The sequence below is a fragment of the Protomyctophum parallelum genome (assembly GCF_964188405.1).
Source record: "Protomyctophum parallelum genome assembly, chromosome: 16".
Taxonomy (NCBI): domain Eukaryota; kingdom Metazoa; phylum Chordata; class Actinopteri; order Myctophiformes; family Myctophidae; genus Protomyctophum; species Protomyctophum parallelum.
This window is the reverse complement of record NC_139711.1, coordinates 32,451,296-32,475,363: the sequence shown is the minus strand read 5'-3', so window position 1 is coordinate 32,475,363 and position 24,068 is coordinate 32,451,296. Positions and strand designations below refer to the sequence as shown.

Genomic DNA, 24,068 nt, shown 5'->3' with positions numbered 1-24,068 from the left:
TCTTCTAAAACAAAGCAACAATATAAAGAGAAGTTACACTGGTTCTCAACATCTGGTCCAGTGACCGATGTCCTTGGGGGGGTTCCAACTAGAGTCTCCAGCAAAATGATCGATACGTACTAGTAACCAAATGGACCCTTACATGTCTGTAACTCTGAGAATCTACAAATGGAACTCTTTTGTACACTCTCAGACTTAAATTAAACACTGGGGATTTTACTGTGTAGATTAATGTTATCAGAGCTTAAAAAGTAGTAATGGGGGTCTGGGGCCTAACTGTTGGTGTTTAAAGGTTCAAAATCACACCCGTGTGAAGTGAGGGGCGCTCTTATCGTACATCATCCATTCATTGTCAATGCGAATTGACGTGTAGGACAAAAATTGCCGATTTGCTCGTCTACATATGACATAACTTTCTACATTCATTGTCAATGGCATTTGATGTTTGTAAATCAACACTATAGCTGAATATAGGAGGGGCTCAAAACAATATCACTTGGTAGCCAATCACACTGGCTACCAATAGACTCCAGAATTGTTTTTAAAATTGTATTAATTACTTACAGTACATTATATTACTCCACCCCAAGGTAGACAACTTCTTAGGTCTTCAGATAAAGGCCTTCTTATAATCCCTGCTACCAAGATGAGAACAAAAGGTGATCGAGCCTTCTCATCGATATCACCTACACTCTGGAACGAGTTACCCCTTAACTTAAAAAATGCAGTCAGTCGACACTTTTAAAAAGCTGCTAAAAACACACTTGTATCGTAAATATTGTGGTCTACTATAGCGATTATCTTAATTTTTTGTATTGTTTTTCTGTTGCTTTGTTTCTTATTGCTGTTTTGCTGTCGACTGTTTTCTTGTTTTATTTTATTATTTTACTTTGTACAGCACCTTGTAACGGTTGTTTTGAAAGGCGCTCTATAAATATAATTACCTTACCACTTATTTAGAGAGGGATAACATTACATTGCTGTCTACCTGCCCTCAGAGAGCCCACCAAACCCATGAGAGACTGTTATATCCAGAAGGTGACCAATGCCATAAGGGCCTTCACCCTGACCAACATGCTGCTGCTGGTCTTTGGAATCTGCTGTCTCATAGACAACCTGCCACTACAGGTACACACACACACAAAGTATTTGTGCACAGAATGCGCAGCAAGAGTAAGAAGCGGAAATTCCATTGGCATAGGGAGGGGAAATTGACAGCATACCCCTCTGCCGTTTGTGTTCAAAACATGGGTTAACAATGAATTAGATCTAATACATATTACAGGTTGTACAAAGTGTTATGTCGACCCTATACATCGGTATATTGAAGCAATAAGGTACAAAGGTTTGCACTCTAACCTCAAGGCTTACCAAAAGTTAAGGTGGGAGAGACCATCATTAAAGTATACAAATAACAGAAAAGGCTCACACTGACAGAAGGACGTTGAGGCAATTTGGATGCAAAAAATATAATTTTGTTTAATTGCAAAAGTTAAAAGGGTGACGTAGTGAAAAAAGACCATCACATACAACCCATACAATAAACAAACATGTTCATCAATGTCATGTTCAGGTCTACTTTTACTATTGTTCTGTATTGTTGTTCCTCTAGTAAGATGACTTGTAAATAATATTGTTATCTGACGAACCCATTCTGACCTGAGATCAGATTCTAAAAATGTCAGTCGTTCTTCGATTTTTCAAAAAATAGCAGACCTACAAGCTCGTATCGCGCCACTCGGTGGCGCGATATGAGCTTGTAGATCTGCTATTTTTCAATAGCTAAAGCATAACATGATGCCAACACCAAAATGGGTGCCCGGTCAGAATGGGTTAAACAACGTCACCAACGTCCACCAACATTGCAGCTGTAGGGAAAGCTTGAATTTCTGTAAAGTATTTGTTTCATAAAACTCCACCGTAGACATTTTATGAGCTACTTCCTGTCAACAAATTCCTTGCATGTGATTTTTTTTCTAAGTGTTGGAGTTTGGAAGTGCTTGTTTAATATCACTCAACGGCCCATGCGTACCACCTGTTTTGAATGTGCACATAATGCAGGAGGCAGCAGGAGGTTGCTTTACTGATAACGAGCGCTTCCATACTCTGATACTTAGAAAATAATCATTGCAAGGAATTAGCTCATAACGTGTCTACGGTGGATTTTTATTTAACAAAAACTTTACAGATTGAAAGAGGATAATTCAAGCTTTCCCTACAGCTGGACTTTTCTGTTTGGATGAATGGGCTGTCTATGGGAAGTATCACCTAGGTATCACCTTGCTGGCAAGATGGCTGCGGTCTGAATATGGCCAATACGGTGCAGAGTATAGTGCAACATCTGGCAGAACATCGGACAGCTGACATGACAGGGTATCCTTGTTATTAGAAGGCATGCCTAAGCAAGGCGCTAGCCGGGGGAGTGTCCTCGTCAAGCCATCTGATGTCCACTTCTGCTGACTCAGCACTGTTTAAATTGCATACCTATACAGTACACACATCCTCGTCAACATAAATTGATGCATCAGGCCTTCCTGTTGCATCAACCGTCAGACTTTCTGGGAGATGTTGCCCTACTTGTCACTGCAGTGCCACCTGGGTGTGAGAATGCATTGAAATGGAGAACAAAGGGTGTCCCGTAAAGGTATAAATGACTATCACGACCCACAAAAGGCAGGAATATTTAAAAAATCTTTGGCCCTGATAAAAAAATGTTTTTTGTTGAAGTGTCCGGCCAAACCAGAGGACTTGAACCCCAGACTCCTATGGTGGTGGGCAGGACATTTACTCCAGTGCCATCTGGACATGCAACCGTTAACTCCTTTAAAAACATGTTATGCAAAAACTATCCCTTTGGAGAAAGGAATGGTGATTAGGAACATTTTGCACTTACCCTCCGTATACAGAAATGTCCACAAATCAGATTAATTTCTTAATTTTTACCTCACTGTTAGGTTCTGACATTCATCCTCCACACCATGGTCAGAGGCTTCATCCACTCCTGCTGCGGAGGGCTATATGCTGCTGTGTGAGTACTGCACTGTTGAACTACTTGTAGGGTCATACTTTCACTGGCAATGGTCTTTATTTATTTTTATGTTTTTTTGTGGCTTTCGCCTTTTTATTTTTTTATGGAGGGACAGACAGTAGGATGACAGGGAATGGGGAGAGAGATGGGGGCGAAGACATGCAGTAAAGCCGTCGGGATCGGGAGTCGAACCCGCGGCACACAGACCATTGAGCCATGGCCCAGGCCGGCAATGGTCTTTATTAAAGGTGTGAATGCTGAGTTCTTCTGAGGGCATGTTTCCATAATTCCATGCTTTTCAAGCAAAAGAAAGTCTGAACCAGCCTTTACTTCACCAATCCCATAAAGTGTATATAGCTCTAGACAATTCAAAACAAGTCCCTAATTTAAGTGGCCATAATTGTCTCCACGGGGAGAGAGTATGTTTTGCACTCTGTCCGTCCAGGTGTGCGTCCGTCAGTCTGTTACCAGGTAATCTCCGGCACCATTAACCCGGTCGGTGCCAAATTTTGCACACAGCTTTTTGGAAGCTTGGCATGGCGCGATTTATTTCAAGCATGGCGCAGCGCCGTGCCAACAACATTGTACAGGAAACCCTGCTCAGAGAGCTGTACGCAGCCCAGCCGTCCCCAGTGCACCTACCATCGCCTCCCCACCCAGTAAGTAGCTCTCCACCAGGCATCCCACCGTCACCAGTCCCCCGAATGGCTCCACCCCCTTGGTCAGCCTCCAGACCTCCATCGTCGGTGGGCTGCTGTGTAGCTCAACCATCCTGGTCACCCACAAACCCCCTCCCCAAACAGATACAGGCAACAGAGTGGCTCCACCCCTCAGGCCAACCACCAGACTTGTTCCACGTTTCCGCCCCGCTGGGGGTTGTGTGCCTCCCATGGGGCGGCTAAGGACAGACATTGCCTTCCCCGGGTGTAGCCAGCAACGAATGAACACTGGGTTTTAAATAATGATTTGATGGGGTGGCTGTACGAAATCCCCTCACTCTCTAGCTGAGAGTGGGGTGGAGTGGGAGTTGATCACTTCATTCCTTCTCTAGTGGTGGGTGGGGCCCTATACTAATTACTAGTTAGGCACACCTGCGGCTGGCCTATATAGAGCGCCGCAGTCCCTCCCCCTTTCAGAAAAACGAGTGGCCCAGGAAATTAAAACCCAATGCATTCTCCCATCGGCACTTCTTATTTAATTTAAAGACGGTTACGCCGCGGACAAAGCCAACTCGGATCGTGACAAATCATGACAATGAACACAATGTTTTGGGCCGATCAAATAATTTATAAGACGAAAAACAAAACAAATAGTGTTGTCTCCTGACTTTCTTTTCTTCTTTCTAATGATTTGATCGGCCCAAAACATTGTGTTCATTGTCATGATTTGTCACGATCCGAGTTGGCTTTGTCAACCGTAACCGGCATCAAGGTGGACAGAATCAGGTTTCTACCTCTTCACCCATTCAACATTTCTATACCAAATGAGACCAAATGTTTTCTCTGAGGGTTACACCTGGGCCTTTATAGGCCAGCCACAGGTGTGCCCAACTAGTAATCAGTATAGCCCCACCCACCACTAGAGGAGGAATGAGGTGATCAGCTCCGGTTCCACCCCACTCTCAGCCGGAGAGTGGTGGGGTTTTCTACACTAGTTGAACCTGTGTTACAGTATAAAAGGACAAACTTCCCCTTTGTTGCTTTATGGACAGAAATCTACAACTAGAGGCTCTATAATGTTGTTGTGGGGCGGTTGTGTATTTATTGTTGTTTGTTCTTTGAAAATAAAGCAACTTCCCACATTTATAGACAATCTTATGTATATACAGTGTGCTAGCCTATACCTATTACAGTCTCTTCTATTCCGTACACTGTGCTGTATATTTGAGAAATAACAGCGTTCCCCTGTCCCTGTCTGTGTTGTGCAGCTATCCTTCCAACCACTTTGGCACTCTGACAGGACTTCAGTCCATGATCAGTGCTGTGTTTGCTCTGCTGCAGCAGCCCCTCTTCATCGCTATGGTTGGACCACTGAATGGAGACCCCTACTGGGTGAGGACTTCTACAACATTGTACAGACACAACAGCCCTAAATAATATTAGCTTTTCGACAGAGAGAGATGCACACTTGCCAGCAGTTCTTCAGTATTCATTTGTTGCCAGCTTGATGGTTTAGTGTAAAGCTTGTTCACTTATGTGACCTAATCATATACTACTACTGCATCAAATTGAATACCCATTAGTACTGTATCTTACCGTCATTCTGGTAACAAGGATGCTGATTTATCTTAGTGTAATTACTTGTTACTTGCGCAAGCAGAGCGTGCAAGTAATAGTTTCGCCCGGTCCGTATGCACCGTCCCAGCCAACTTTGGGTAATGTTCCTGTGTATACATGTATGTAACCTGGTCCCAGCAAATCAGGCACAATTTGCTGTTTTATTTGCATACGCATCAAAAGTGGCGGGTTGGCTGGGACGGATTTTGGCGCAAAGTAACCACAGTATACCGCTAATCAACTTACAAATTACATAGTATATGTATGACTAGCTCTCAATGATGACGTAAGAAATATGGTCATGTATGTAATCTGGTCCCAGCAAATCAGGCACAATTTGCGGTTTTATTTGCATACGCATCAAAAGTGGCGGGTTGGCTGGGACGGTTTTTGGCGCAAAGTAACCACAGTATACCGCTAATCAACTTACAAATTACATATATTATATAGTATATGTATGACTAGCTCTCAATGATGACGTAAGAAATATGGTCATGTATGTAATCTGGTCCCAGCAAATCAGGCACAACTTTTTGGCGCAAAGTAACCACAGTATACCGGTAATCAACTTACAAATTACGTATAACTAGCTCTCAATGATGACGTAAACATAAAATATACCGCTAATCAACTTACAAATTACATATACATACATATACATAGTATATGTATAACTAGCTCTCAATGATGACGTAATAAAGATGTGGATTAAAGGACCCAATGCCAGAGTGTAATTGGTTTTCGATGGTGACGTAATGACCATATGTTTAGTGTTTGGATATGTGGGCCAGAAAGTAGTTTTTTGCCACTCAGTAGGCGTTCCCGCAAAACTTCCGGGTATGTTGATGATGTCTAACAATTGATGTCTCTCTCATCGAATCATCCTTCAGATCAACCTGAGCCTGCTCATTTTCTCATTGACTGGCTTCCTGTTGCCGGGCTACCTGTTCTACCACCGCAGATGCCTGATGAGGGTCAAGCTGGCCAGAGACAAGGAGGCCCATGACAAGCAGGCCCTCAACCACACAGAGAACAATGGCTACAAGCACCACAGCAATGGCCACAGTGTTGTAGAAGCTTAGAACCTTATCACGGAACAAAAGATTGGGGGAATTGTAACATTTATATTTTGTACATGCCTGCAAAACCAGCTCCAGCAATCTAGCATCAACCTATATTGAGTCCCAACTTTAAACTATAGTTTTAAAATGAGTTATTGAGGGTAGATTGCAAATTCTAAAACGGTTAGTCCCAATACTTGTTACCGTCACGTGGCTGGTTACCGGCACGTGACCGGTAGATTTCACCGATAATCCACACCTTCAATCACTTTGTATCATCCTGCAGCCTTGTAGCTGTACTGCCTTACACACGCTGGCCGTGCGGGCGTGTAAGCACCACCCGCACTCATATGACTGAATGTGTGGCTCCAGGCAGCCCCGTTAAGACATAGTCTACTTGCCGAGCAAAACAAGGAAGTGTGTGGCTCGCTCTGGTGGCGCAAAGCGTTGCTACTTTTGTGAATTTAATAGTTTTATGAGGTTAATATTGCTATGTTTGTAACCGTTTTAGAAGACCCTCCGCTGCGCGTCGGGTCTACCTACGCCTCCCAGCCATTGTAAAATACCTGGTAACCTGAGACCTCTCGTGGCTTATTGCTTTATCCTTCAATCAGTAAATGTCCAGTGGAGTGATAGGGAGGTTGTCACTTGTTGCCGTTTTAGCAGTTTTTCTCAAAGAGTCATGTTAATGTGAGAAAAAGCCATTGATTTCACTAAGTGCCCACATGTGAGGCCACATGCACAGGTCTCTGTGTCCAGTCACACATTTTACAGTACTTGAAAGACTCTGGATTATATTGTGTAGATCATTACAATCAATGCTGACTGACACCAAAGAACAAACACAGATATTCACATTTTATGCTTTAGCCATATTTCAGCATATTTTCAACATAAAATACGGTAATAAATAGAGCTATTTTTACTGTAGTCCTACCCAAATGTATAAGAATCACAGTCATTAATTACATGAGTAAAGAAGTTATTACCACCACAAAGGACTGCAAATAGCAAGCTTCTAGTATGTAAGTATAAACATGCTGTCAATGTGTTTTCAGAAACCAGGTTATTTCCTCAAGCTACAACAAACTTCTGGAAATGCTGACTTCTTCAGACATGCACACTGACCATATTCACACAGTGATCATTTTGATCTTGCGTCATAGATGGGGAAAGCCCACACTGCCCCTATTATGAATAGCAAAATGGCTGCCTTATCAATATGGTAAATACATGTACAGGTACATGCAGATAATTGCTTGTACAGACACAATATCTACCTCTTATTCCCTTTTTGAATATCTCTGCAATAAATTGCGGCATCAGTAATTGTATATTAGGAAACACTAAACTTCAAATCCTCAGATATCTTGGGCCGAGATATTTTGTGCGCATCAGTGTTACATTTTTTCAGAGGTGAAGTTCTTTGTGCTTGCATTTCTGCAATTTTTATAAATAGAAACAAAATAGTAAATACATTTTACAAGGACATATTTTAAAGACTGAATTGACACACACACACATTGTCCATGTTTTCTAACACTTTTTACTGCTTTATGCACAAAAATGAAATAGTATGTGTATGAAATATGTATTTAAGTGTATTTTTGTACTTTATAACTGCATTAGTGTTCAAAAGGGAAATGTTTGTGTATTACCATGTGTTGTTTTTTTGTTTTGTTTTTTCATAGTTGTATAGGCCTGAATACTCATACAGGTGTTTTTGGTTATTCTTGTTGATTACACCTCTATTAAAGTTTGGAACAGGGCAGAACTCATTTTCACAGAAACCTATGGTCTATGTGAGAATGATAAGGTAAACCGGTCTGCACTTCGAGATCCAACAAAACTAACAATGTGTGAGGAAGCAACTTAGATTTTTAACCAGCAGAGCCCTATGAGGCTATGAAGTATGAATCTAGAGTAATTAAACACCTGAATGAGCGTTCAGGGCTTTTAATGATTTTACAGTGTATACTTGCTTCTGCCTTTTCTTTTTTTTCCTGCCTTCCGTCTTTATCTTGTACAGATTTTTGAGAAAAGAAAAATCAATTTTGTTTTTGTAAATAGAGCTTACATCTTTCTCTAGTATGCAAATCTATCACCGCCAAGAGTTAGAAGACACATTTTCAAAATTTCTACTGTGCTGGCTAGAGCTTTCTCTATGCATATACAATGTCGAGTCATTGCTAATGTTGAGCAGACAGGTAAATGTATAATATATATATCTGAGCTCAGTACGTTAGCTGCTGCCGTCTTGACTTTGTTGCAATAGAACCAAATGTAGAGAAGCAATCACTGCCAAACTTCTCTCCTGGTAAACCAAAGCAATGTTTAGGAGCTGAGCAAGCCATATGAAAAACTATCTTGGTTGTTATGTTTTCCAGTAGACTACAGCACTTTTCATCAGGGGAAGGTAGCTAATGTCATCGCATGCAGTGGATTGCATCTAATCATATCTGTTTACCCACGGTTTCAAAGCTTTGCTGTGTTTGTAGCCATTACGTCCACATGGACAACTAAATCTTGCTTGTAAAACTAAATAAATGTAGAATCAATTATTTTGTTGTTGCTCAACATCGCCACTAATGTGTACGTTTCTCTTTATTAACTTTGAAGGACGCACGTCTGTGGACGTGAAGTCAAACAGGAATTTGAAGGAAACATGATGGTAACCAAAATTTATTGGAATTTATCATTATGGTCAAAGGATATATCACAACAAAATGGAAAGGGGACATACACACCAATTCATTCACCTGTAACACGTTACATACTGTACATTACTGGCATTCTGCCATATACACTGTTCTGTAACATTTCATTCTGTCATGCTCAGCCCACGTCCAATGAGGTACCGCTCGTTTGTCTCACACATACCATACGATCGTGAATTCAACCTGCCTCTCACGATGGCAATAATATAACAACCACACACATTCTCTCAATAATACAAATTCTCTGAGACACACACACACACACACACAGCTTCTGGTATGTTTTCTGCAGTAAAACACCTCATTCAGAAACACATGCACTCACATATTTGTACATACAAACTGTCTATCTTAGGCTGTTGCTGTTGGGCTGTGAGCCAGTCAGGCCTGGATGATCTGGACTGTGACGATTCTGGAATAAAGATGACAAACATCAGGTCTTAAATCCTTTGTACAGCAAAAATAGATAAAAACAAGTGCATACTCATATTTCTATTGCTTCCTGGAGCACACTGGAGAATTTTCATGAGAAAAGATATACAGTGCCGTTTAGATTTTTGGTTTTTGGTTTGAATGCCAGCATCAGAGTTTTGTACTGTGCGGGTGGCGACCAGGAGCCAATGGAGAAAGCGGAGAAGGGGGGAGACATGTGAGAATTTTTCTGGTTGAAGACCAGTAAGGAGGGAGTTACAATAGCCACATTTTGATCTGACCAGTGGTGTCAGTGGAACGCAGTACCACACCGTGGTAGTGGTACCAGTAAATTTTTTGACGTGCACACACAGGGACGGAACTGAACGGTGCATGTGCGTGCACAGCTGCACGCTAGAACACGTCCCCCTAGATTCAAGAGAAGACGCACCTAATAAAACTCGCGTCACCAGACTTTCCAAGACGCAAGTACCCAGTGGTCTAGGTTTACCCCCTATTTTCACGCTGTGTCAAGTACCGTGCCGAATCAAATGGCTACTACTTTGCATAACAGGACAGCTTTAACTGTTTACCCGAGCGCACGTAGCCGATAAGCATGCACACTTACAGCAGTAGGCTATGGCTCCAGTAGGCTACTGCTGCTGTGAGGTGTTCTGCACACAAGAATGCCTCCTCCTCCATCAAACAACAGATTCATTCGTCCAAAGCAAACTTTTTAGTTTCGGTTAAGGAGCATACTACATAGCCAAACGGTTAAGGAGCATTGAGATCAGTGAATCCCTTCAATTCCCGGGTGAGCAGGACCATCTGCTGAATGTCCTGGTTCTCCTACTCTCTCAACTATCACTATGCAAAGGCAACAAAAATGCCCCAAAATATTATAAAAGAATGTGCAGGATCCTTCTAAACAAATCAAAAGGTGTGGGTCCTACTAACCAAGATGCTCTAACATCGTGGTGTTCGACCTACGGTAAGTATGTTCAATGACTCCGGAACAGGGTGAACCCAATATGTTCTCTTTATTTTGTTTTTAAGCACAGAAGTTCACAATTGCTGCTCAGTGAACTTGATTACATTTTTATACAAGTGGCACAAAGAGGAATCAAAATATTTAATAATAATTTTAAAATGACAATATTTTGCTTCCGGCTTTGAGTGCATGGTTTCTGTGTGCAACATACACACTTCTTATAACCATACTGCATTTTATGTGTGTTCTTCAAGGGAGCCATCATTATGAAATATACGTCGTTATAAAACACACATTGTTTTACTTAAGTCTATAATTATTGTACTTCTGCACACTACTCTGAACTACTCACACTACTTTAAATTGTGGTCTTTATTACTTGCTTTCTCTGTACCTGGACCTGCTGCTGTCGTTACTGTTGTGTTGATTCATTTCCCCTCTAGGATTAATAAAGGCCATCTTATCTTCTTTAACTAAAATGCTTCTAATTCACCTACAGCCCAAATAAGAGCTATATTCTGATATCATAAGTAAAAGACAGACAGCACATCTTACCTTCTTTTTCTTCTTGTCCTTCTTTTTCTTCTTACGATCAGGATCATCATCCCTCTTTTTCTTCTTCTTCTTGGGGTCAGAGTCTGATGGGGTCTCTGCGTTGAAAAACAAGTGTCAGTCAGTGGTGTGGAGAAAAAAATACTACGTAAATACGTATGTATGTGTGAGATGTTGCATAGATGTTGTACCTTGAGGTATGGGGTCTTGCGGTCGATGGTGTTTATGTTTGTGTTTGCTCTTTTTCTTTGGAGGCTGGATGTGCATCAATCTGTATTGTTCTGGAAGCTGGAACAAACAAATTTGTGCACACAAACACACAAATTTAAAATGCAGAAGAACCAAATTTACAGTAGGCATGGTGGATGAGCCCAGAACAACAACAGTGTTTTGTTTTACACTGTAGTATAGCATGTATAAGTAAGTGTGTATGTTTATGTTTCTATCCATACCGGTCCAGTGTGCAGTCTGAAGCCTGTGAGTAGTGCCCCGGTCAGAGGGTTAAAGGAGTTCCCACACACCGGAGGTTTCTCAATCAGCGACTGCAAAGAGCTGCCGTCCTGGCCACCGGGACAGTCAATCATACCTACATCACAGAAGAATGGGAACATAAATACATATGGAGAAGGAGGGAGAGAAAGGGGATACTGCACCACCAAGCACAAGTTGGAAAGCAGTAGGGGTGCAACGGTTCAGTTAGCCCACGGTTCGGTTCAAACCTCGGTATGGGGGCCACGGTTTCGGTTTGGTACAGTAAAATAAAAAAATCACACATGTGTGAAGTGAGTGGTGCAACTCTGTGTGGGGGTTCCCGGGGGGGGGGGGGGGGGGGGCAGGAACGCGCCCAGGGTGCCGGGACGGTTCCGAACTGCCGCCCGTGTCGGAAACGGCTGAGAAATGACAGAGTTACTGTGTGCCGGTCCCTCTACTGTACCCTACTGGCACACACAAAATCATCATATATACAGTTAATATGTGCGTGTGTTTGTGTGTGTGTGTTAGGTTGCAGGTACAGGTGGTGAAAAACAACCATGCTGCTTTCATGCTCATACCCACACACATAAGTCCAGGGACTGGCTTGCACCAAAAAGGTTTATTTATAGCATTTTCTTTTAATATTTTTTTAGCATATATTATTTTATTAGGCATTTCTGCCTTTTCATTATTTTAAAGGGGGGAAAAAAACCTTATATTGCTATTTTAATGTGCCTCATCATTATGTTCAAGGGAAAAATAATGCACCTATGCGCTCACACGTGGTGCAGACTCGCAGCACATGCAGGGGGAGGAGAGGAGAGTGGGGGAGAGAGGGGAGGAATTCATAGCAGAGTGCCGTGTCGCACAGAAACATTTACAAAAGTTTACAATAAAGATCTCTGCATGCGATATTATGCTTATATTATTAGAAGAAGGGTTTCTATCTACAGTCATGGATTGGACAGGAGTATTTTGTTGGGACTTTTCAGACGGAATATTCTTCTGCTCCGAAAAACCAACAACGAGTTGTTTTTGCTCTCTCTCTCCTTTTTAGCACTCAAACAGCGAGTGCAGATGCAGAAGCAGATCTGAACAAACTTAAAAAGATGCGTGCTAAGAAGCTGTTAATGTTAATTATTCTTTTTCAAACTCTATCTCAATAATGCTTCTGTGAAAAAAACCAATAAACAAAGTTATAAAAAATAAATTAAAAAAAGATGCGTGCTTAGAAGCCTGTTGATTCGAGGTTACTCCGCTGTGTGTGTGTCTCTGTGTATGACGATCAATAATTATTCCACCGAGTGGTCTTTTCAAGAAAGATGTTTAAAGACGAGGGCTGGATTCTCCTCATCATGCCGTCTCTCTGTGTGTGTGTGTGTGTGTGTGTGTGTGTGTGTGTGTGTGTGTGTGGGACTGTGGGGGGGAGAGGGGGTGGGCCGACAGAGTGCTACACTTCTGTGACGAAAGAGTGCTAGACTTCTTAGTAGGACGATGTGTGACCGATAGAGTGCTAGACTTCTAAGTAGGCCGGTGTGTGACCGAGAAATACATTCTTCGCAGCTGTAAGAAATTAATTAATGCAAACCGAAATAGCGTGGTTCATTAGAGCGTATTGAACCGTGCATGCTGTACCGAACGGTTCGGTTTTAAACCCAAAACCGTTGCACCCCTAGAAAGCAGGTGAATATAGGCTTCTCATGCTGTACAGAAATAAAGAGAACTTCAAGGAAAGCCTGTGGTCATCTATTCCCTGCTATTGAGCCTGTTACATAGACCAATCAGATAACAACACAGCTCAGTGGGGACTATTCTATTCTACACTGCTGTATCAATCACAGCACATCTTACCCTGCTAAGCTCACACTGATCAGATCATTGATGTCTCGTTCAGAAACTGAACTGAAACTGAACCAAGGGTGTGTTCATAAATACTTTTTCAATTGCTCTGGTTCAATCATTAGTAGGTGTTAGTATAATTTAGTATAGGGAACGATGGAAACTGGCTCATTTGCCAATCAAACAGGTAACAGCACAACTGCATTTAGGGCCGTGAACACACGATCTGAACATGGCAGTCTTGTAGGTAAAATCTCGAAAACTGTGCATACAACGCCTTTAACACTACCCTTCTTACTGGTTCAAAATGTCTGTGTTGTGGGAAAGGACTGGAAAGGTCAGGGGTGAATGGCATGATATCAGGATGCGAGTATGACCCACCTGGTAATTCCGGGAGAAAATTGCTGAGCTTCTCCTTCACCTTCTTGCCACAGAATTTGTTGTAGGCATGTTCCAGGTTATAATGAGTGATGAGGTTGGTGTTGCCCGTTAGTTCATTGCCCACTAGAAAACAAACGTACATATGATATTTACAGTGAGTCCCTCAATTCAATGCCAAACCTCCTAACATTTTGTCTTGGGAGGACGAGGGTCAATACAAATATCTATTAGCGGTTACTAAAATGTGTCGTGGTAAAATAGAGGGAAGTGTAACTATTATAATTATTCCTATACGATATTAGATCACATCTTTCCTAGCCCTGAAAAATTTCAGTACGAGCGTCATGTGAACCATGGCTACATCCTTCCTTGATATTGCATTGACAAATTAAATTAAGCTATGGTATCTTAAGTTATATATTTATGATATTTGCTTATTTTGTTATTGTCCTTAATAAGAGCCTTAAAGACAACTAGACCCATCTGAAACCTTACTGTTCACTGTAGCCCTACAAGCAGAACCCAATGCTACTGAAGTTACTGAAATTTTTTAGACCCAGAGCATTGGGTCCTATTCCACCTCCACCCTGCCACCGGGTATGCACACATATATAAACGTAAACAACTTCGGATAAGTCCTTCTGCGCTCTTTCAGGACTTTTTTTTCGTGTGAGAGCTTCTGAATGTGTGAACTTTAAGTACCTATAAATACCGCTGCGAATATCTCCTGTGGCGCGGAAGCCGTTAAGTATTTTTAATCTTTGTTTGACCGATTTGGTCGCTTTGATTCTTCTCTTCCTTCCTTGTTTATTGACACCTCATTGTACCTCCTATCTGGCTAGCTAGTGGCGCTATAACTATGACAGAGCAGATCAGAGGCAGGGACGTAGCCGCTAGGGCATTAACGACTTGAGATTTTTCCCAGTCGACTTGTCGGACAGTAATTTATCGATAAGTCGATTTATCGTTTCTGGCGGCGGGGGGGGGGGGGGGGGGGGGGGATTTAACAGGGGCGGGTGGAGCTGCCGCGCGCTCAAATACGGAGCATGTCAAACATATAGCACTGCGCATTCAGTGGCCTCTCCAATATGACACAGTCACAGTGCATGTATCATCTATATCAGAGGTTCCCAAACACCGGTGCCGGTCCGCGGGACACGTGGCACTGGTACGCAAGAGGGGAATTCTAAGTTTTGCGTCGTTTAAAAATGTCCAATCTTTGTATCTTTAGCAGCAGCAGCTGTAGGCTATTTTGTGACGATCGCATTAATGAAACCAAACGCTACACGCGGTTCCGGTACAGGATTATTATTTCATGTGAATCATGTCAAAATGAAAAGATGATGTTATCCAGGTAAAGTAGTGGTATTGGCACACAGCGCAGCAGCAGCACCGAGAACACAATGAGAGATATGACATTATTATTCTCCTCCTCCTCCTCCTCCTCCACAACTCGATAACGTTCTCATTTGTTACTCATTTTCTGAGCCATGCAAATAAACAACAACCCGCACTGACCGGAGACGGAGAGGTTCATGTGCGCTGCGCGTAAAGCTTAGCCAGAAACAGACAGTCATTGCGTCAGCATGCATGTAGCCTCGGGAACCCAGACGTTATATTTCCAGCACGGAGGTGAGGGGGATATCGTTTGGGGGTAACGTTTGCGTGCTTCTATCTGTTACTTCTCTGACACAGCGCAGTTCAAACAGACTTCAGCCAGTCTCAATAGTGGGACACCGCGCGCTGAGAGCCACATAGCCTACACAGCTGCATTTGGTTTTTAATTAAGGGCGCGTTCTGAATGCAATGAAAAAAGGGGAGGAAAAAAAAAAAAAAAAAGCTCAACTTTCGACTCGCGCTGCTGCGAGTCGACTCGTGACTCGTTTATCGATAAATCGATAAATCGATTTTTTGATGAATGCCCTAGTAGCCGCACAAGCCAACCGCAAACCGGGAAGCTGTACAATAAACGGTAAACAAACAAGAAGAAATAAAGCGACCAAATCGGTCAAACAAAATACTTAACGGCTTCCGCGCCACAGGAGATATTCGCAGCGGAATGTATAGGTACTTATAGTTCACAAATTCAGAAGCCCTCAAAGGAAAACAGGCCGTCAAACGGCGCAGATACGATGTTACGGAGCATATTTATGTCCGCGTTCCAAAATTCCCATACGAAAATATAGTTATGAACAGGGACCCTACATAAAACTCCAAACTCCAAATTTCAGAAAAGCTTTATGGAGGGTTCCGAGAGGGGCTATGTTCACTGTAGCCCCAGGACGTCACAGATGGGGCTTGTTATAGCCAGAAACATAGAGTAAGAGTTACGAGTCGACAACTCCGTTCACTTCATGGGGCTCTTCTACATAGACTTCTATAGAATGGGGACAACCGAAAGTTTACGGAATTGATTGGAGTCTATGGGCTTGCGCGAGTACATGAACCACGTGACCAGGCTTGTTTTCTGCCCCCTCAATGTCATAATCTTGTTTTACTCTATGGCTCTGGTTACAGCCTTGGATCAAGATGATTAATATCATATAATCATAGATGTATTTTATCAATTTTGACGTTTGCATATATAAAGATAAAAACACATCTCATCTACGACGATAGTCTTGAGCCAAGGCTAGGCTAGTTACGATTGTTCACACAGGATGCTTAGCTTCCTTCTTGGTAACTATATCTTTCTGGATCTCTCTCTCTCACTCACACACTCACACGAAACCCGTCAGCTTTAAGTATTAAATCATCCTTTCACTGTTTTTTGTCATATTATTTCAGTACGATATAACCCAGGACAAATAATGTCGTAAACGTAAAGCATGCAAATGGTAAACAACATAACAGTATACCTGGGAGCTCCCGTAATAAATAGAATGGCTCATTCATGGCTCCTGGTTTCCGTAGAGCAGGCCCTTCATCCCCGAGCTGTGGTGGCATTTGCGCCGCCATGGGTACTTGGTTTTGCGGCAGAGGAGGGGGTTGTTTTCCTGGTCCAAATCCTAGAGACGATGAGACGGGCGGTCCCTGAGCTTCATTTTGCCCAAAAAGAGTTGAAAACATTTCCGTCATGTCTATCACAAATAATACATCTAAATTGTAAATAAACGGGGTTCCTTAAGTTTGTACGTGTACGCTTTAAGTTCAATATTTATCAAATACACACGATACAACCACCAACCAACCAACAGTGTCTTGTCTTCACTTCTTTGTGGTTGTTTTTCTCCTGGGTTACCGTAAAGACTGGTGTAATATCGAACGCCAATTCCAATCTAGTATCTACTTCCTGTTTTGGGTTGCTCCTGGGAAATTGGAACTAAAAACTCCAATCCAAAAATTGCAGTGGGTTCTGAGGAAGTTTCAGCTCCACACGTTATGTACAAAATAACCGTTAAAAACAGCAACAGATGCTCATTAGGTTAGAAATTGCATTGCAATGGATATAATCTGTGTATGCAGACAACACAGGTGGCTGTTAAAAACACGCATTCAATTTTCAATAAATATGCTTTAGCATAAAACAGTTACATAACAAGTCTTATGCAAATAACCTTGATATTATTCGTTGTTTTATTCAATTATTTTTGACAGATCAGTCAGATAAGTACGGCTAAATGCAAAAGGTTTGAAAAACAGTTAAATGAAAATAAAAATACACTTGCAGTTATGTCTTGCTTCTTCCTTGTGACTTCAATCATCCAATCCACCAAACACCAGTCAAGTTGTTGAGCAGATTTGGCAAATTTGTAATGGGTGCAACTCATACCAAAAATGCATGTTACTTACGAAATAAACAGGATTCCAATCGTTTAAAAGTTGACAAGAAGCATTTTTACACATTTCTTTGTTTAGTCATGTAAATGCATTTTTGAAAATAAAAAACAGCAAATCAAATAGTACAGACTGTAACATACTGCATGTATTTACCACCACACGATGGCACTGTAGCACAGACTACCTGTTACCTGGCTGTTGCACACTCGTATAGTCCCGCGAGACTTGGGGACGGGAGTTCATGCTAGGATGAGATCCAAGATGGCGGAATATACAAACCTATGCTGTTACGCACGTCTTGTGTTTATTGATATGAAAGGTTTACAACCCAACCAAAGGGTAAACTAATACACATACAGTAGGCTATACAGTAGTAGCCTAAAAGAAAACAAGCGAACAACAAAAATCCAAATCTAATGTAGGCTACAGATGTCCACTGTCTGTCCCTCAATTGATGAGAGCTTGACACATTATTCACTTCACTAACTTTTATGGATCTCTGATGTCAAGTACAAACAACGAACACAGATCCTAGTTTCCTATCCTAGCATTTTTCCTAAGAAAATGTCCCGTTTCTTCCTCAGGTGCATCATTCAATGTCATGTGTAATGCCTACACAGCTTTGTGTAGGCAATTGTCGAAACATCATTTTCACTAGGTTTTATAATAAATATGAACATTTATTAATTCATATTTTGTGAATGCTCAACTTTGATAAGGATGGAATCACTTCATAGTAACAATCACACCCGTGAAGTGAGGGGCGCTCGTATCATTGTACATCATGACATACAATAGACATTGCTGACTTGCTGACGTAAAATTATCCATTCATTGTCAATTGGAATTTAATGTTTCTGTAGGATGAAAAATTTCACTAATAGCTGAATATAGGAGGGGCTAGCACCCCTCAAAAATCCTTAAGTATATTATGCACTTTTATTAACTGAAGCTAAGATTCCAGAGTGTCTCCTCTGAGACTGTGAGGTGAGGGTTCGATCAATACCAAAGACTGGAAAATGGGACAGAGTGCCTCTCTGCTTGGTACTCAAGGGTTGGATTGGGGTAAGATCCTATGACATACTAGTGTCATATGTCCAGGGGGTGTGCTTGTACATCACTAGAATCTTTGCATGCTCAAGTCTAATGTTAATAATATTTAAAAATAAAAAAAACAACTCTGCTTCCCATCATGCACCGGTAACCCAACATGCATCGCTGCCAATCGGAAGAAGGAAATTTGCGATGTTTCACCAACATCCACTTGAACAGAATGCGGATGTTCTGGCCTCATTTCTTTTTTTTGTAAACTTTATTTTTTACATTTCTTCATTTTTACATCTTTACTTTTGCATTACACATGTACGCAAGAACACACACAGACATATACAACCCCCCCCACCCCCCCTCCCCACTAGGCCAAAACAAAAAACAAAGTGGTGGGACAAAGCAGTGGACAATCATAGATCAAAAAGAGTCAAGACAGGGACATAGTCGGACACAGTCCGGATTACAGTTCACTGAAATGAAAAGTCCTCAACAATCTGGCCTCATTTCTGATGTTGTGCTGTGCCGCGGCTACAATATTTACACTTCTGAAGAGAAATAAAGTTTCAGTCCATCGCATTACGGAAAAGGAAGCAGACTGCTGCTGCTTGTAGGACCGCGATGTCACCAGAAATGTGTCGCCAAAACTGTCGCCAAGAGGAATGTAGGGGTGGAATTCTCTCAAATGTAATAATAGATGTCCAGAGGGTGTACTTGTACGTCAATTCTACCTCACGCTAGAAGTAGATAGGCTCCTGCCCTATGAGGCTCGGCAAGGCTTACATTAGGATCACACATCAAAGGTATCACCGTGACAAAGAGAAGAGTTCAGCATTTCAATTTCACTGACTGACACCTAAAATGGGGAGAAAGAACAGTCTATTAGTAACCTTTTTAATTCACTTATGACACAATCCATTTAAATTGGTCTTACTTAATTTACTTTACTAGGGTGGGCAGGGAATTGAGTGAAACCTTTTTGAAAATGAAATTGGCAAATGATTTTACATTATTTGAAATTAATCGTTCAAAATTCAAATACAAGAATAATATATATTTACTTTGAATCATGTTAAGTACGGTCCTATATTTACCTTCCACTCATCCACAGCTGTTGCAATGTGTTGTGATGTCTGAGTGATGTGGTCCCTGCCAGCCTGTACTCTTTCTGCCAAAGCAGCATTTTGTCCTTGGATATTTTTCAACTCTCTGAGCAGGTAGGCATGCTGCTTTTGGTAATAGGGCATAACAAAGCAGCACAGATCCTGATCGGAACTCCCGCTGGGACGCCTAAGAGAACAGAGCGACAAGTACATGATTAATAAGGGATTAGTAAACAACAACCGTTTAATAGATATAAAAGGCCACCTCTTGAGAAGAACCTCTGAACAGCGCTCAGCGGGCCAATGGAGACCCAATTGGTCTCCGGTTCCAACTCCGATGTTGCGGATTTTCCCCCTGGGGTTTAAGAGGTTAAGACGTGTCTACACGTCTCAGGCATCCCGCGGTTTTATTTGATAGGACATGTGGACACGTCCTGGGCATCATAAGTGTTAAATCTGAGTGTACAAAAGGGTTCCATTTGCACATTCTCAGAGTTAGACATGTAAGGGTACATTTGGTTACTATATAATTTAGCTGGAGACTCCTTGGAACCCCCGCAAGGACACCGGTCCCCGGAATGGATGTTGAGAACCAGTGTGCTGGTCATGGGAATAGCCATCTAGGATAAAAAATAAACTAAGAACCTTACGTCCGTCTAACAGTAGAATATCTGTATGATGTATACACTATAACTATACAATGTGTGTACTGTAGCGCCCAGGATTACATTCGATAATTGACACTGGGTGAAAAAATGGGTTGCAAAAAGGGGGGATAAAAATAGTAAAAATATATACAATGCTATGTCTACAAAATATGTTATCTAAATTACATATTTTAGCCTTTGCATACGTCTGCAAGGTCATTGAGGCTAGGGCAAGCTGCGGTAAGTGCTACGGGCTATGGTGGAGTCTGAAGGTGAGTTTTCAGACTATAAAATACCCGGTATATTATTATGTGAACAAAGCACTTGTTGAGAAAGCACAAAATTGTATTAGACAATGGAGATGAGTTTGTATATGTAAACTTACCATGCAGACTCTTTATTGTCCTTGGCTGCCAGCTCCAGTTTGTCTAGCTCCTCTAGTTTACACTTTAAGTTTCCCTCGTCAATCAGGATGTTAATTTCCCCCTTCAATGTTGGTATACAGATACAACAGCTTTAATATAAACACAAGGCTACCTAAATTCATTTGCACATGCACACAATATTTTATTAGACAATAAAAAAATGCACAAGGTACAGTCAGGCATTTTGGTCCAAAAGGATCACACCAAAGAACCTTGCGGTTCGAGTCCCATCTGCACTAACAATAATCTAAAACAACAACAATGGCTACGTTTACATGAGCAGTTAAATCCCCTTTTCATTCCGAATAGAATTTCAATCCTATTAAACGTTATGTAAACACCTACAAAAACGTACATCCGAATGAAAACGCTTGATGCGATCTAAAAACCATTCCGATGTCACTGGCCGGATTACTCCGATGTTCAATGCGATTGAAAGAAAATTGTATACACTAATTCGGATGTAAGTTCATTCTGGTCTTTCTGAGCATGCTCCAAGGCGCTCATATCCAAGGCGCGCCGAGGAGTTTGCACATAGAGCGCGTTATTTCGTTCCTTTTTTCAGATCCGAAATCCACAAAAAAACGTGGAGCAGCAGCAGATGACGATAACCCTGATCTGTGTGTATGTGTGTGTGTGTGTGTGTTCAACGGTCTCTCTCTCTCCCTCTCAAAAATAACGAGCGACCCGATACAATAATAATCAGTGTGTTGCGTGCCCTGGCCGTGCTAGATAATAAAGTACAAATAAAAACGAGATGATCACCTTCCCAGCGGCGAAGCGGAGCCGCAGCGGGTGGGGAAAAAAAGACGGTAAACATATTTGCCCGTCCCTATCCAACCAGCAGCCTCAAAGCTACTGCGGAATGAAATGATGGGATTGAGATGGGGATTGGGATGAAGTATCGTCTTTCGTCTGTAATATGTTTGTATTGTTGAGACAGTCACAATGAATGAACTGCCTATATTTTATGTGTCCAACAGATGGCGTAGTTTCACGTGAATTAACATGTATCATGTCTTCTATCACTTCTCCATATAAACACTCATTCGGAATGACCATTTCCCCATGTAAACTCGCGGCAAAAAACATTACATCGGATGTATTTTATTCTGAAGTATTTATTCGGAATGATCACCCTTCATGTAAACGTAGCCAATGATTGAATACACACCTGTATAGTGCTCTGCAATTCCTCATTGAAATGCTTGTGGATCTTCTCCATCAGAGGTTTATTATCCTTGTTGAATGGTTCAAATGAGTGTGCAAATCTGTGAAAACTGTCAGTGACAATAGAAAAGAAAGTCAACATCAGCATTTATAGGCAGTAAACTGCTGCTTCCTCAATGTGGATAAACCAATGCAATTAAATTACGGTAGATACATAAAAATTGTAATCACAATTAATAGCAATATAATAGTAACAAACTTTAGCCCCAGTCATTCTGTAGCTCCGAGAGCGTAGGGAGAGGGCACATATGGGGCTATATAGCCCCTTTCGGGACCCTCCATAAAGCTTTTCTGAAATTTGGACAAGTTTTATGTAGGGTCCCTGTTCATGACTATATTTTCATATGGGAATTCTGGAACGCGGACGTAAATATTCTCTCTGAGATCGTATCTGCGGCGTTTGACGTCCTTTTTTTGTTTGTGTTATTCTGAATTCGTGAACTTTAAGTACCTATACATTCCGCTGCGAATATCTCCTGTGGCGCGGAAGCCGTTAAGTATTTTTAATCTATGTTTGACCGATTTGGTCGCTTTATTTCTTCTTGTTTGTTTACCGTTTATTGTACCGCCTCCCGGTGTGCGGTTGGCTTGTGCGGCTACGTCTCTGCCTCTGATCTGCTCTGTCATAGCTATAGCACCACTAGCTAGCCAGATAGGCGGTACAATGAGGTGTCAATAAAGGAAGGAAGAGAAGAATCCAAGCTTCCAAATCGGGCAAACATATATTAAAAATACTTAACGGCTTCCGCGCCACAGGAGATATTCGCAGCGGGATGTATGGGTACTTATACTTTACATATTCAGAAAGCCTCACACTGAAATATGTCGTCACCGAGCGCGGAGAGGCGCTAAACATGTTGTTTATGTTTAAGAATGGCTGTGTACCAGGTGGCATGGTAGTAGTGCAACAGGACCCAATGCTATCTGGGTCGTCAAAATGTCAGAAACTTCAGTAGCATTTGGGTTCTGCTTGGAGGGCTAAGCGACAGAGAGAGGAGTGTGTGTGTGTGTGTGTGTGTGTGTGTGTGTGTGTGTGTACATGTCTGCGTGTGCGTGTCAATTTAACAAAGGTGCAGACGATCAGAAATCAGCAGAGAGTGAGCAATGTTTGCGCTACTCTATGCCGAATTGGACTCAGACCCAGACTTTTTTTTCTCCCTGGAAATAAAAACGTCTGGGTTTCCGAGGCTACTCACCTAGCATCGCCAATGAACCTATGCAGGGCCTTCTCTATCACTTTGTTGAAGATCGTCAGTCTGTCACCCCGATGATGCACTGCGTCCTTGTTGTCAGACTGCGCCTTGCCTTTCCCAGCAGCATCCGACATTTGAGACGCACCCTCGGCCGTGGCTTCACTGACATGCTGCTCATTGGCGTCTTCTGCATTCGCTGAAGTCCGTGGGCGTTTATTCGCCATTTCCCCAGTTTCTTCCATGTCCATGGAGTTGACCAAAACAACACGACTCTGTTTACGTTTTACACTACCCGCCAAATGTACTGTACTTCCTCTTCTTTGTCTCGTCTTCTGTGGTGTTCTTCTTCTTCTTCTTTCGGGTTTTATGGCGGTTGCAAACCTTCTGTGGTGTTGTTGGCGGTTGACGAACGACGTACAGGCGCATTATCGCCACCAACTGGACTGCAGTGTGGAACAGGAGATTATGCTAAGGGTTCATTCATGTACCAGCTCTGGTCCAAAAGTACAAAGAAGTACCGGTACTCATTATGCTCAAATTCTCAAAACTCAACAAAAACAAAGTTTTCAAATGTATATAAATATTTTGAAAATAGCCGATCTACAAGCTCACAATTCGTCGCAAAAGGCCGAAATGTTAATGCCAATACTATAGGCTAATTTATTCAATTATAGAGGGCACATATGGGGCTAGGCGTAGTGGTGTTTAACTGAAATATGTGATTCACTGATTCCTGATCCTGAATCCTGAGCTGACTGACAGCCTTTTGTGTTGCATTACTGGCTGCCACCCATGGGCTGCCACCATAGAGTAATACTGCCACCTTCTGGTGGCTGATGTACGGAAACCATAGACGGAAACTCGAGATGATTTCCATTAAGCGCAGGCGCACTGCGCAGTGGTAAATAACGGT

The 24,068-nt window shown here is 42.0% G+C and overlaps 3 protein-coding genes across 3 annotated transcripts in view; 1 reads left to right on the top strand and 2 right to left on the bottom strand.

Annotated features, from left to right (window-relative positions):
* slc43a1a (solute carrier family 43 member 1a) overlaps positions 1–8,950 on the top strand; it is a 34,180-nt gene extending 25,230 nt beyond the window's left edge. The window contains exons 12-15 of the mRNA XM_083786172.1: positions 999–1,128; positions 2,955–3,028; positions 4,956–5,079; positions 6,195–8,950. Coding sequence (XP_083642298.1) covers positions 999–1,128; positions 2,955–3,028; positions 4,956–5,079; positions 6,195–6,386 — 520 coding nt within the window. The 3' untranslated portion in view covers positions 6,387–8,950. The remainder of the gene's footprint in view (positions 1–998; positions 1,129–2,954; positions 3,029–4,955; positions 5,080–6,194) is intronic.
* Positions 8,951–9,034: 84 nt separating this feature from the next.
* med19a (mediator complex subunit 19a) lies at positions 9,035–16,955 on the bottom strand. Its single transcript, XM_083786173.1, has 6 exons — positions 16,589–16,955; positions 13,731–13,853; positions 11,489–11,622; positions 11,228–11,324; positions 11,040–11,134; positions 9,035–9,494 (listed from the first exon to the last, which is right to left on the bottom strand). The coding sequence occupies exons 1-6, from the start codon at positions 16,806–16,808 to the stop codon at positions 9,429–9,431; spliced, it is 735 nt and encodes a 244-aa protein (XP_083642299.1). The 5' UTR covers positions 16,809–16,955; the 3' UTR covers positions 9,035–9,428.
* Positions 16,956–18,930: 1,975 nt separating this feature from the next.
* Positions 18,931–23,598, bottom strand: pmf1 (polyamine modulated factor 1). Its single transcript, XM_083785326.1, has 6 exons — positions 23,537–23,598; positions 23,159–23,484; positions 21,907–22,012; positions 20,693–20,793; positions 19,652–19,847; positions 18,931–19,413 (listed from the first exon to the last, which is right to left on the bottom strand). Exons 1-6 carry the CDS (start codon positions 23,579–23,581, stop codon positions 19,348–19,350), a joined length of 840 nt encoding a protein of 279 aa, XP_083641452.1. The 5' UTR covers positions 23,582–23,598; the 3' UTR covers positions 18,931–19,347.
* Between the last annotated feature and the right edge of the window lie 470 nt (positions 23,599–24,068).

Coding starts and splice junctions, on each gene's coding strand:
- pmf1 (XM_083785326.1), bottom strand. CDS start 23,581: ATGCGCCTGTACGTCGTTCGTCAACCGCCAACAACACCACAGAAG. Junction 22,013..23,158: donor AGGTTCATTGGCGATGCTAG/GTGAGTAGCCTC, acceptor TGTCACTGACAG/TTTTCACAGATTTGCACACT. Junction 19,848..20,692: donor GACAATAAAGAGTCTGCATG/GTAAGTTTACAT, acceptor CTGTTCTCTTAG/GCGTCCCAGCGGGAGTTCCG.
- med19a (XM_083786173.1), bottom strand. CDS start 16,808: ATGACGGAAATGTTTTCAACTCTTTTTGGGCAAAATGAAGCTCAGGGA. Junction 11,325..11,488: donor TCAGACTGCACACTGGACCG/GTATGGATAGAA, acceptor TGTTTGTTCCAG/CTTCCAGAACAATACAGATT. Junction 9,495..11,039: donor AGGACAAGAAGAAAAAGAAG/GTAAGATGTGCT, acceptor TCTTTATTCCAG/AATCGTCACAGTCCAGATCA.